The sequence below is a fragment of the Eschscholzia californica genome, unplaced genomic scaffold (genome assembly GCF_041429995.1).
Source record: "Eschscholzia californica isolate CP2 unplaced genomic scaffold, dmEscCali1.0.p SCAF_4, whole genome shotgun sequence".
NCBI classification, from domain to species: domain Eukaryota; kingdom Viridiplantae; phylum Streptophyta; class Magnoliopsida; order Ranunculales; family Papaveraceae; genus Eschscholzia; species Eschscholzia californica.
Window position 1 is genome coordinate 38,916,675 of NW_028238461.1, and position 14,063 is coordinate 38,930,737.

General features: G+C 35.2%; 1 protein-coding gene across 2 annotated transcripts; it reads right to left on the bottom strand.

The window, feature by feature from the left end:
* Window positions 1-7,440: 7,440 nt before the first annotated feature.
* LOC147544569 (Protein kinase superfamily protein) lies at window positions 7,441-13,745 on the bottom strand. Of its 2 annotated transcripts, none has more exons than XM_086673178.1 (15): window positions 12,788-13,745; window positions 12,638-12,699; window positions 11,445-12,449; window positions 11,232-11,298; window positions 11,089-11,151; window positions 10,260-10,323; window positions 10,064-10,157; window positions 9,883-9,966; window positions 9,697-9,786; window positions 9,567-9,594; window positions 8,951-9,484; window positions 8,807-8,868; window positions 8,595-8,704; window positions 8,422-8,509; window positions 7,441-7,993 (listed from the first exon to the last, which is right to left on the bottom strand). In XM_086673178.1, exons 1-15 carry the CDS (start codon window positions 13,203-13,205, stop codon window positions 7,721-7,723), a joined length of 3,042 nt encoding a protein of 1,013 aa, XP_086529304.1. In that variant the 5' UTR covers window positions 13,206-13,745; the 3' UTR covers window positions 7,441-7,720. The 2 variants fall into 2 exon arrangements, with proteins under 2 accessions (XP_086529304.1, XP_086529305.1); XM_086673179.1 differs by having other exon boundaries at window positions 11,232-11,292; window positions 12,788-13,548.
* Window positions 13,746-14,063: the final 318 nt, after the last annotated feature.

The window sequence follows — 14,063 nt, forward strand, 5'->3', positions numbered from 1 at the left end:
AAATACTCGTTCTTCAAACCCCAAAGATGAAACAACAACTTCAAATCGACATCAAACTCCAACTCGTTCTTCGGTGAACTAGTCAAATCAAGATCCACAGTGGAGATTATCAGTATATGTATGAACTTATAATCAATCAAAGTTGAAATCAAATGTATGAGCAAAAAAAGGACAGGATTTGAAGTAAGATGACTTACCCTTTGACTAGTTCAAGTAGCTGAGGGTATAGCTCAAACTCCCTCAATCTAATGATCTGTGAAGGAGTTGTCTCCATTGCCTGAAATCCACCATCATCCTTGATTCCAATTTCTCAATCTCTTTCTTACTATTCTCAATTTTAATATAATCACCTCCCTTCATTTCTAGCTTCCTGAGTTGATTCACCATCTATCATGCTCAATTTTAATACTCTGAGCTTCCTATGACACAAATAACAATCTCCAAGATGAACCAGACTATCAAAATAACAAAACCCCAGACTCAAAAAATAAGCAATAAAAATCAAGTAAGAACATAACCAGAGCCTTAGTTCTTGTTCTGTAGATATGGGTTGTTTATTGTTTAGTGAAAAAATAGATCAAATCTAGACTATGATTACCTTGACTTCCTGGAATAGTTTTTTCTCCCAAGCATAAAGTCTTTCAATAGTTGAAGAATGGCTAAGTCCATTAGTACCTCCATTACCAATATTACCTCCAATAATCTCTTCATCCATCCTCCCAAAACTACTTGATTTTGAATTTAATCCCCATGTCCGTAATAATGGACTGAAATTCAGGGCCGTGTCTGACAATTTAAGGGCCCGGTGCGAAATTTAACTGGGGCCCTTTGTATGGTAACCAATACGTGGACAACCATTTTTCTTATATGGACGATTATTTTACGTGTACAACCAGAAAAATCAAAATTTTTATATGGACAACGGTTTTTAAGTGGACAACTCTATATTATTTTCACTGAAGTCCTGTTAGAATGAGATGTTTTATTTTATCTCCTCCCTCTTTTTTCCATAAACCCTAAGTTTGGTGTTCTTTCTTCTACAACTGCTTCATCACCAACACCTAAATCTCTAGAGAGAGAAACAACTTTGCTCCAAAACTGAAGATTAACCCTAAAATATATGGTATTAGTTCTTTCCAACATCGAAACTCTCCCTCTTCCATCTTATCTTCTTCCTCAATTAACCCCTAATTTGAGAAATACTCATTAATAGATATCCAGGGTTTATCACAATAAACTTATAAAGATCAGTTTGAACCTAGAGAATTGCAAAGAACAAATCAAGATCCAAAACAAAATACAGACATTTGATTTCCAAAATACAGATCAAATATGAGATTTTTAGTTTTTATAAAGGATTAAACTGTTCCCTATGATCACCAAAGTAAATCGGATCTCAAAATCAAGATATATATGATTACACGTTATCTCCTAAAGAAACTTCCACTTTTACTATTAAAATCCACAAATTAGTCATGAAATATAGATGAGAACAAAAGTGAAGAAGTAGTGAGAGAAAGTGAAGTTAATATGGCAGAGTGGGAGGAGCTTCTCCACCAACACCCCAAACACCTATTTTAACAAATTTCATCTATTGTTTTTGTTAGTAGTGAGAGAAAGTAAAGCAAAGATGATTATTATTTTGGTTAGTAGTGAGAGAAAGTGAAGTATAGATGATGATGAAGAAGAGATTTAGATTTTTCTAATTTTAACTATTATCTTTCTTAATGGTCCAAAAGTTAGTAACAATTAATATTTAAGACTTTATGGAGATGTCCCCTTATTAAATCAAAGTCAACTAAGTCAAGTACAATTGACTCGCATCGGACCAGAAAATTGTTGTCCATATAAGAAAAATGGTTGTCCACGTATTGGTCACCCTTTGTATAGATGTGAGGTAAACAAAATTTACAAGCGAAGTGATGACACAAATTTCACCAGTAAATTGTTTTATTAAAACTATGATGAATCTAAACTCAATGAATAACAACTTTATATTATTTGTCTAACATCTTTTTCTAATAAAGTTGTCCTCGATTAGTATAGGTTTTTATTCGAAATTAAGAACGCAAGGGAGAGGGAGAGAGAGACAAATGAGAGAGATTGTATATAGAGTTAGAGATAGAAAATAAAAATAAACAAGATTGCGAGATAGAGTTTTGTGTGAAATATATGAGAATTTGAGAGAGTAAAAAGACCTTCGTGTACATTACAAGACATTATTTGACTATTAAAATCAAGTTTGAATTAAACCAGTAACATTAGGTGGAACGGACATTTAAAACATTCCTTAGGACGCACAGAGAGTTGGCCTTTATAAAAAAAAGTATGAAATTGCTTTCCATGGGGTTCGAACACATGACCTATTGAGTGACATTCACCAACTTTTCCACTGAGCTACACACAACAATTGATTTAGGACTGTGTGTTTAATATAAATTTAGGGAAGCAGGCACTAATGACCAACCAAAAAGTGGTCCCTTTGTGGTGGGGGGCCCTGTGCGGGCGCACGGCTCGCACCCCCCACCACACGGCCCTGCTGAAATTCCTCCCATAGCTATAAACCTTACCTGAAAAACAAAAAATAACCCACATTTGTTCTTCAGTGACAGACCTTGAGGAGTAGGTGGTAGATGTTGTTGATGCACATATGACATATGTCTAGGCTTTTGTATAATAGAAACTTGCAATGGCGGTTCGTGAATGCAAGAACTGATTATTCCTTTTGTTTAAAAGAGAGGTGAAGACATTTTCTAGAGAGAGAAAGTAGGGAGAGGGGAGATGAAGAGAAGAAAAGAGGGAGGAAGTTAGGGTGTTTAAGTAAAAAGAGAGAAGAATTACATTAAAGATTTTTTTTAAAATGATGATAGCTGGTAAAGGAAATGACAAAGGATAGGATGGGAAAGAGTTTGAAGAGAGGGGTAGAAAAGGAAAAGTTAAGTCAACAGTTAAAGTTGACTGACGGAATAACTCAAAAGGGGGCCAAATTGGAAGTTGGTCATCTTTAGGAGACCATTTTGACGAGTTGGTCATCTTTAGGGGGCCAAAATGAAATTAACCCTAAAAAAATGATTTTGTGATATCCTCCCCTGACACAATATTCTTATGGGAGATTTTATAGGGCCTCCTCATTTTTGTTAAAAGGCCCCCCATCAATGATAATTTACCAAGTAAAATGGTTCATGGGGAGGTCTTTTAACAAAATTCGGGAGGCCTTATAAAACTTCCCTATTCTTATTGCTTCTTTTTCTTCTTCTTCTTCATAGAATCTCACCTGCGTCTAGGACAAACAAAATGTTGTTAGTATTTATAACAAATTTGTCATCCTCAATAACATGGTCCGAAGAAGAGGTTTGTTTCTTAATATTAATATGGATGGATATCAACGTATAACTGATCATATTGAAAAAACAATGAATTTAATAACTCACATGAAAGATATGCAGAGTGTAACTTCACTTATAGTATAAAGGAGAAGATGTAGAATTAGAGAATGATGTAAGCGAAAAGAATATAATGATATTAATTATTGCGAATGTGACAAATAAGTTATGGCCATTTGTATGTATTGAAGTTGAATCTCTTGATAAAGCTTACAACCTCTATAATCAATGTGCATCCAAGATGGGGTTTAGTGTTTGAAATCTTCAACTCGTAATTCTAATCGCACCAACACAACAATAGGTCGAAAATATTGTTTTTCGCTACAAGGACTGTTTAATTCTACTACCTCTGAAATCTTTGGAATATAGTAAAAAGGCACAGATACAAGAATGGGTTGCAAAGGAGAGATTTGTTAAAAATGAGAGTGAAAACTAAATGAGTGAGATATTCCAATTTGTTGATTTTTTTTTTTGTTGAAAATTCCAATTTGTTGATGATAACAGAAAGCCGAGGAATCCTGTTAGAATATCATGTATCATTAGTTTTCGGTTGGTTCCTTCATCACCTTTTTCTCATACGAGCCACTTGATCAAATTTTGGTCGTGTGTTTACCAACCACTAGATCAACAACACGTTAATGGAATACAAAGGGAGTTGTTGATTGTATTTGTTCGTCACTCCTTTCATCCCCTTTGACAAGATTTTAATCTCTTTAAGTACTTAGAGCATCTCCAATGTGACACTCTAATAAACACTCTAAAAATCTAGTTGTCAAGTGTCAAATAAAGATTCTATTTCATAGTGTCAATATAGAGACACTCTACATTTGTTTGATCTCCAAGGGAGATCTCTAAAGTCTCTTACTTAATACACATGTCCCTCTTCAATTCAATAGATAAAAAGTAGTTGAAAAGCAAAGTTTTCTATTGGTTGGATTTATAAAGTAACACTTAGAGAGTCTCAAGTAGACACTCTCATTTTAGAGTTTCTCTCTTTAAACACTCAATAATAAATGTGTCCAACTCATAATAGAGTGTCTAACAAAGTGTTCCATTGAAGATGATTTTTTAACATAAACTCCAAAAAGTCATATGTGGCACTCTAAGTGTTAGAGATTGAGTGTCCCATTGGAGATGCTCTTACTCCCTCCGTCCCAATTTGTTTGACCTTTTAGGAAATCTAACTTATTAAGGATTTTCATTTATTGTTTGCTAACTAAATGTATTTTCCTAATTTACCCATAGTTACTTTAGAGTATTACAATAAATACTATATTGGAAGTAGTGTGGAACCTTATTAAAAGTAAGGGTAGATTGCAAAATGACAATAAAATTAGTAATAAATGAGTCCTATTTTAAGTAAGTGGACAAACATTTTGGGACTTCCTTTAAAGGAATAAGACCCAAACAAAATGGTAAGATTTGGTTCAATAGATATCTATGATCTCTTAACAAAAATGTCAACAAAACCAAATAAAGAGAGATACATTAAAGACTTGCAATGTTTACGAGACACACTTTATTTTAAAAATTGTTTGTCACTTTTCGCAGTTCAGATTACTTGAAGGTTACCAGGCAAATTGTTCATCAAAATTTTGAAAGCCTTTGTGAAATTACACCAAATAATTTATGAAGATATGGCGTAAGAAGCATTATAACATATCAATCATGCCAAATAACTCTCCAACAAAACAAACACATAATTATCTAAGTGTCCGCTACATCATAAAGTAAGTTTCTACAACTCCTACTTATACACATGAAAACAACATTTTCAAATAAGATCATTTCACAAAAAGATTCCTCCAAATATTTTTAATCAACAGATATAGTTGTTTCACGTAAAATTCAAATGTTAGAAAATCAATTTTCAATTTCATAAAAAATTTAATTAATAAATTCTAAAAATTCCTACGTCTAAGGTCAACAAACATATTATGACAACAAGGTGTCACTGAGTAAAATAATCCTGATAACAAGTTTCATCAATGTAGCAATGCCAATATTTAACCTAAAATGCCAATTTCTCAACAACAAAAAAAAAAACTAAAATGCCAATTGCCTCAAGGGTGCAGCAGGCAAGTAGGCAACCCAAGAGATGGGGTTTTTTTGTGCCAAACAAAGAAGATCAAAGAACCCTCTTTGTGAATGTCTTGCTTATGTGCTAATAAAACATTGAGAAATTTTAATCTTTTTTCTTATGTGAAAAAATAATACGTGGGTGCCCTTAAAATTTAGGGTTAACTTTCAAATTCATTTTAGTATGTGGCTGCCCTTAATATTTCGATTAACCAAGTTCAAAGTTTTTGGGATTTTTTTCCATTGGTGTCCTCTTAAGATTGGTTATCTCTTAACCTCTTGGTGCTTTCCAAATTTTTATGGAAACTATTGTGCCTATAATTGCTATGATGTTGTGTGGTGGTGTGTTTATGGTCATACAAAAGGATGGTTTCTCTTTGTCACAGCTCTCATTTTTCTTTCAAGTTCAAGTGTGTCAAGCTATTAATGGTGTGTTTGGTTGCAGGATTCATGAGTCCTTGGGATTCATGAATCCAAATGGTTTCTTCTGGTTTGTTTGGTAACCAATAAAAATTATAGGATTCTTGATTCCTTCATTTAAAATCTTTTGGTTTGTATGTCTATTATATTTGGATTCCTCTAAAATAATATTCTAATTAAAATAATATCCTTCGAATTCATGAATACTATCCCAAAAACAAAATCTCATCCAAATATTGTCTCTAGGTAACTGAAATTTCATGGAACCTATTTTTTCATGAAAATTTCAAAAATAGTTATTTCTTTCTAAAAAATAATTATTTTTTCGAAAATTATTATTTTTTTCAAAATCATTATTTTTTCATAAATCATTATTTTTTTCAAAAATCATTATTTTTTCAGAAATCATTATTTTTCAAAAAACATTACTTTTTCAAAAAATAGTTATTCCTTCTACAAAATAATTATTTTTCAAAAATCATTATTCTTTAGAAATAATGATTTTTAGAAAAAAATAATGATTTTTGAAAAAAATAATAATTTTCCAAAAAATAATGATTTTTGAAAAAAATAATAATTTTAAAAAAAATAATGATTTTTGAAAAAAAAAATTATTTTTAAAATAATGATTTTGTAGAAGGGAAATATATTTTTGTTGATTTTAAGTTTGAAATTTAGGTTTATTAATCCAAAATCCTAGCAAATCCTAAGGGGTACGTAGGGTGTGATTTTGGTCCAATACAAATTTTGGAATTAGGAATCCTTAAGATTCAAGAGTCTTATGATTCTTGGTAGCCAAACAGACCAAGGATTCATGATTCCTACCAAATCCCGCTTTTGATAAGAATCCTGCAACCAAACACACCGTAAGTTTTTCTCTTTCAACTCCTTTATCTCTCAAGTCCAAGTGGGTACTATTAAGCTCTTCTCTTTCTCTCTTAAGTCCAAGTGGGCCAAGCTATTAAGCATTTCTCTTTCAATCTTAAGTGGGCCAAACTATTAAGCTTAGATTACTTTCTCAAGCACTCAAGGCTTTTTCATCTTTCTTTCTCATTCTCAAGTGGGCCTAGCTATCAATGTTTCTTTCTTTTTAAAACCCAAGTGGGCAAAGCCATCACTATTCTACATCATATTTTTTTCTCAAACACCACAACAAACCCAAGATTAGTAATGAAATAAATTGAAGCATCATCAATGCGGTATCTACTCAAACTGATGATCTTCCATACCTGCAAACACCATTAGTTTGAGGCGGAATATTATGAAAGAAGCAAATCACCATTGACCAATGAAGTACAAGAGAAGAACAAAAATTGTTTTGCATTTAAGTTATTTTATTTTTAGATGCTATTGTAATGAGTAAGGATTTAGTGTAGCAAACCATTGTACTTATCAATATCTTTTTTTTATGTCGACAATAGTACATTGGTTTGAGAGGGAGTGTTAGAGAGTATATGAGATATCTTAGATGAATAGTCCCACATTGAATAAGCTAATATTAGTGTTCTCTTATAGAGCCTATATAAAGGCCTCAAGTGTAATAACTAAGATAACAATCTCAATTAATACTCTTCTTCCTCCTACATTATTTCTATCAATACACATTTTAAATAAGTTATGTAAGTTAGGTGTAAGAATTCTAATTAAAAGAACAAGAAATTAACTACATGTAAACTTTACAACTTCTAATTAGAATTTGCAATTGAAGGTTAAGGAGGAAATATTTGTTTGTTCAGTATTGACCACCATTGCAATCATATCAATTTTAGTTGTTCTGTGATTTCTTCTGCATATTGTCTTGTTCTTAGCCGTTATGAAAGCTTCAACCCTAACTATACTCAGTCATGAGAAGGATTAGCACTTTCAGAGTCTTGGCTTAGCCCTCGTCTAAGTAGTCTCTGTTTCATGAGAATTTTGTGGCAATATGCAAAGAACTCATGGTTAAGGGCTTCTTCTGCTGATATTCTTAACCTTGGGTTTACTGTCAAGCACTTATCTACTAAATCAAAGAGTGATGTGGGGATCATGTCGATGAATTCCGGTCTTTTAGTGTTTGCCTTGCACCATTTCCTTAGCTCTGTTGATGGCAAGGATTGTACATCGAGAAGTTCCTGTCAGAAACAAAACTCGTAAATCAGTTGATGCTATTATATCTCACAGCTTCAGAATCATTAACTATTATCGGAAAATGATTTTTATAGCTATGTCAGAGTAAGGACAGTACATGGAAAAGTTCAATCTAAGTGTGAAACTCGTCCCAGTTGATACTTTACATATCAATATCTCAGAATCTATAACTATTCAACTGTTCATAAAAATTGGAAGGTCTGTACTCTCTACACATGCATGTCTGTGATTTAACACTGGCATTATTTAAATAACACTGAACAGTATAACAATCTGGAAGCTGCGTATACCAAATAGGGTCAGAAACTGCATAACAAATTTATCGTGTTAAACGACGTTATTTATTCTTCTGCATCGTTATCATATAGACACGGCCTAATTAAAAATAAGTGTATTTAAAGTAATGAAGTACCATAGGGAATGATGATTCACGGTTGTGTAACTTGGCTACTTCCCATAGATCTTCGCTGCCTCTCAACTTCGCGATATCTTTTATATTCCTGTTAGCAAGAAGTAACTAGTAAATGTTAACTGAGGAAATATAATTGGTAAGCCTTTTTTTTCAGCCAAGGGGAAGAACTGTACTGTTCAGGATCGCCAATGAAAGGTGATCTTCCTATCATCAGGTACAGTAGAGTGACTCCAGCAGACCAGACATCAACTTTAGGTCCTTGATGTGGAGATTTGAACAAGACCTGCATAAACCAATCCACCCCTTTAATCACTTCGGAAACAAACAACTCCACAACAAACCAGGCTTTTCTCTTAGAATCACAGTTTATGTAACTTTGCCTTACCTCTGGTGCTCGAAACCCTTTAGTCCCAACACAAGGGCCTTCTCTTTTCTGTTTCCTGTCCCCTATAAACAATAGAGATATAGTTAATCCTTGAAGAGAATCAGAAATATAAAACTGCAATTTGTCTAAAACAGCCTATACTACCTTTGTTGCTAGGCAATCCAGCACCTGCAACAGCACTTCCAGTAGAATGCAGAGGCATTGGAGTCAGATAAAGAAGTTGTTTATCTACTGTGCTAGGAGAGGCGGCAATCCTTTTTCTCTGAGAAGATGGAAAGCTTATTTCCTTTTGATTTGGACTTCTCCTAGCTTCTTGTACTAAGCTAAGTAGCTCCTTCCTTCCACGGCTTGGCAAGGGCTCTCTTTGTCTCTCACCTGAAGGGGTTCTCGTGCTTGTTGCGTCTCTCGTTGAGGTTATGCCAGAGCCTTCAGCAGCTTGAGTATTCAACTTATGTCTCCTACTACCTCTGTCGAGATGGGCCTTCAAATTACCCATATCAGCTCTCTTCTTCATGGTCTTGCTTTCAAGTGATGGTTTGGAGTCCTTTGCTATCTCTTGATTTTGTGCTGCTGGAGATCTACTAGCCACAACTTTCCTATCTTTGACAAGCAAATCAGTTTTAGCACTGGGAAGAGGAACTTGATTGAAGCTCTGACTAGAACCCATCTTAGATTTGCCTGAACAGATGAATAAATATCATCATCAGTTTAATATACTTATCATGCAAATAGAAGGAATAAGAAAAGAAGAGTGACTCACTGGTGGTACCAAACTTATGATGCAAATCCTGTGCAAGAGATACAATAGAAGAAATTAGATTCTGGTTACAGATAAACATTATCTAGTAAAAGTAAAAAAAATGAAATAAAGTAAGTGAAGCATCACTGACCATTGCCAGATTAAAATCAATGAGGTACCCTTTGCTAAGCTTACGAGAAAAGAGGAAATTCCCAGGCTTTACATCTCTATGAACTATTCCCTGTAAAAGTAAAGTAGGATTTCTTTTATTAGGAAAAGTACAATGAACAAGCTTTAAAAATAATGAGGCAATGTGATGCTATTATAGATCTCTCACCTGCCTGTGCAAACTTGCTAGGGCTCTAAACATGCAATAACCATACCATTGGAGCTTGGCTACATCTATATCTCTCTTCAACACCTAAAAGCTCAAAAGGAATTTCGTAAAGAGTTAAAGAACAATATAAGTATTCTTGATAGTAGTAGCAAATATAAACTATTCAAACATCATGTAATACCTCGGGTCTGTCGTGCTCAACATGCTCTAAAATAAAGCACTCAGAGTTTTTAAACTTGAAAGAGCCTTCATACTTGATAACAAAGTTCCGACCACTGCAGCAGAAAAATCATTCTCCAGCTCAAAATCTAGAGTTCTTGAGTTCAGAAAATTCAACGATCTATCTAAAACACAAACAAAAGTGTTAGACTAATTACCCAAATCGCTGCAGCATCTTCATCTCATTGGTGACATGGTGCATATGAGCATTTTCATGAGGACCTGCAGAGCCATAAGAAAGCATTATAAATTATGTTTTCTTCTGGAAGGATGAATGTTCTGTAGTAGTTTTATTTAAGTATGTGTAGTCAAACATATGTTATAACTCGTCACCAGTGACTTATCCCGATTTTGGGCTCTGAGGGGGACCCTGTTCTCTACTCATTTATGATTTATGCATGAACCAAAATCTTGTTTTTAAGAGCAGTTGGAGCTGATAATACCCTCTTATAATTCTCTCCCATTTATTTTGAATTACTGTTACCCCTGTGAGAATAGTCCCACATGGGAGAATGGGTAACTAGCAATCAAGAATATAAAGTATAGGTCCTCTCCACTCATTACCAATTGGTTTTGAGTTGGATGGCCACAAACTTAACATGGTATCAGAGCTAGGCCCACACGTGATAGGCTTAAAAGCACACGTGCTCCACGTCACCCGTAAAGAAAAAAAAAACACACGTGTTAGGCTCAAAGAACGCCACACGTGAGGGGCGTGTGAGAATAGTCCCACATGGGAGAATGGGTAACTAGCAATCAAGAATATAAAGTATAGGTCCTCTCCACTCATTACCAATTGGTTTTGAGTTGGATGGCCACAAACTTAACAACCCCTTGGTTTAATTTGCACTTGTGTATGTCAGGATTTTAGTAATTGAATAGGAAAGTAATAAGCAATGTAACCATTTATTTAATAAGACATATTTGACTTATTCATCCGAGTCAGAGAAGTGGGTAGAAAATAGAGTAACCAAATGTCACACATACATTTAATGGCAAATGTCTTTCCATCATTCTTTCTTCGAGCCCTATAAACAGTTCCATAGCCACCTGGACATGCATTGTAAAAGTTGAGTTGAAATCCGAAAATGGTATAAAACCAACATGATATTCTTTATGAAGTGGCATACCTGAACCTTCCTCTTCCTCTAGTATGAAAGATTCAAAATTTGGCAGTGCCTTTGACTCCAACTGAATCTAAAACATGGCCATTAAGAAATCTTATAAACTAGTTAACGCCAAGACAGAAATTGGAAACTAGAACACCTCCATGAGGCAAACTAGTAGTGAGTAACTGAGTACACGGTACACCATTTATTTTACATTACTTGATTGGAGCTTACCTTCTGTGTAATGGAGTTGGCCTCTGCCTGTTTTTCCTTAGTACGCGGGGCATGGTTATGGTTCTGCTTCAACTTCTCTTTCATGGACATGGACTTCTGATCTGTTTTGCAAGGTTCTTGTTGTTTAGGAGTATCAAGATCCACAATACAATTTAGCGACAATGAAGGAGACCTGATTCCCTGAGTGGTACATGTATCCCTTTGTTGTCTCTTCGCTTTAGCAGAAGACCCCCGTGGCTGCATCTTGGTAGTAGAGGTCTCAGATGAAGAACATAAGTCATAGAATTCCATCTTGGCGGTTGTTTTCTCTCTTTGACCAGATGTTTCTATATCATGGTAGTTCACTGAAAGCATGCCAGAATCGTTTTTGAGTAACTCCAGTGTTTTAGCTGTATTATCAGTTGGAAATGTGTTTACTCGACCTGCAGTTCTACTTGGTCCAGACTTTATTTGAATTTGTCCTTCCTCACTACTATTCTCCACCACAAGTTCTAGTATTCTACTTCCTGGAGCTTCATGATCATGACTAAACTCCAATGGCGAGTCATCACACTGGGCACCAGCTTCCAGACAATTTATTGCAGCCTGCCCTGTATTTTCGCTGAAATCCATCAAATTCAAATGAACTTCTTTGGATGCTACTATATTTTTGGTTGTACTTAACCTGAGATCCAGACTCGGATCATGTAACTGGGCTTCCTCTACTGCCACAGTTGGAAAGTTCAAATCAATATCATTATTTTTTACAAAACTTTGTTGGCCCTTAGGTGCATAAACAGATTGTAGTAACTCTCTATGCACGATAATGTTTGACTCTGCATCATCTTTTTCATCATCTTCCTTTGCCATCGATCCACAACTGGGAATGTCAGTATTCTGGCCAAGAAGGAGAGGGTGCACCGTGCTCTGTTCAGTTGAAATCCCCGAGTTAAATGCCATAACGGGTAACCCATCTCTCAGGAAACCAATGTTCCTTATATACTTATCACGTAAATCAACATCAGCCTGCATCAATGATGAAATTTAGAAGCTTCCCTAACTTTATAACAAGTCAAACACTAAATCCAAAGAAGCAAGCAAGTTCGTTTCATATCAGAGATCGAACTTGTAATTCATCGTGTCATTACTTTTTAGGGGCAAATACAACTAGTAAGATTATCGAAATACTTTCAACAGTATATAAAACTGAATACCTTAGTAGAAGAAAGGGTAAGGCTATGATCTGCTAAGATGAACCTCGTTTGATCGTCGTTTTCTGTTTCAAGTTTAATCTCAATCGATTAACAACCAAATAAAAAAGCCAAATTGGAAAATTGAGACTGAAAATCCAGAAGAATTACTACCTTCAGGAAACGAAAGTATTCTTTGTTTCTCAGAATTCAATAGGAATTGATCTATTCTCTGTCGCTTTTCATTTCCAAAATAAGTTTCAACGCCATCTAGCAGTCTCTTCGATCCAGAAACCCTAACTGTGAATCCTGGCATAAACTTAAGAATTGAATCCAGTGCAAACTCTCCAGCAGAAGAAAGTGTAGCCAGAGAGATAGTGACATAAAGATCATCCGTCAATAATAGAGGTGAATCAGGGATTGAGCAAAGGAATTTCACGAAATCAGGCGAAACCTGGCATTTCGCAGCTAGTTCATCAGGACGACAAGGACGACCTAAATTCAACAACACAGAAAAAATATTCCATGCTTGTGACCTATCAGTGTTGCTTACACTACAACAACCTTCTGAGTCAAGTAGGTTAGTCGCCATTTCTTCCTGAATCCAATCACGGTGGCAGAAACTTTAACAAATTTGGAGTTCAGATCTGGACTTCTCCATCAAAATTAGGGTTCTTGGAGCTCGATTCTCTGATTTATCAGATCTCTGAAACCGTTCGGAGACGGGTAAATGGAGTTAATTAGGTCTAGGGTTTTTTGATGGTGAAGATTGAAAATTAGGGATTCTGAGATATGGTGTAATGAGATTTATCTGATGAAGAAGCTGACTTCTAGGAAAAAGAGTGGTTTGAACGAGATCGGAATTTTTAGAGAGAGAGAGAGAGAGACGGTAATGGCTTTTGCTGAAGCTAATTATTTTACTGAAAAAAGGTTTCAGGAGAGGCGGGAATTTGGCTCGATGGATAATTGAGAATTGGCGGGACAGGAAATTCCCGCCATTTTCCAAAATATTGTGACGGAGATCTTAATTCTATTTTGACGGCGTTAATCTTTTGGGGACCACTAGAAGAATATAGACGCTATACGGAGGCTACTTTTGACAAATATTTTCAAAGATATCCATTTGGGTAGGCTAGGGGTGGGAATCGGTCCGGATGGGCGGGAAACGGACACTAACTCAACCGGTCCGGGCGGAACGGACACGAGTCCTAAGTGTCTGCTCGGAGATCCAGACAAAACGGGCGGACATTTCGGATTTTTCTCCAACAAAGTGCCCATCCGTGACCATTTTGATAGTCGGGCAAGCCGGGTATCGGTCAGGCGGACCCGGTCACTAATGAACAAATAAAGAAACTTTTGTTTGAAATTAAAAATGTTTAGTCGCTAGATACAACTTTCTAAACTCCCACTTTACAATTCTAAAAAGTAAATGAATTCAAAATCACAAGAT

Coding starts and splice junctions, on each gene's coding strand:
- LOC147544569 (XM_086673178.1), bottom strand. CDS start 13,205: ATGGCGACTAACCTACTTGACTCAGAAGGTTGTTGTAGTGTAAGCAAC. Junction 12,450..12,637: donor TTACCCTTTCTTCTACTAAG/GTATTCAGTTTT, acceptor TCATTGATGCAG/GCTGATGTTGATTTACGTGA. Junction 10,324..11,088: donor AAAGACATTTGCCATTAAAT/GTATGTGTGACA, acceptor ATGGCTCTGCAG/GTCCTCATGAAAATGCTCAT.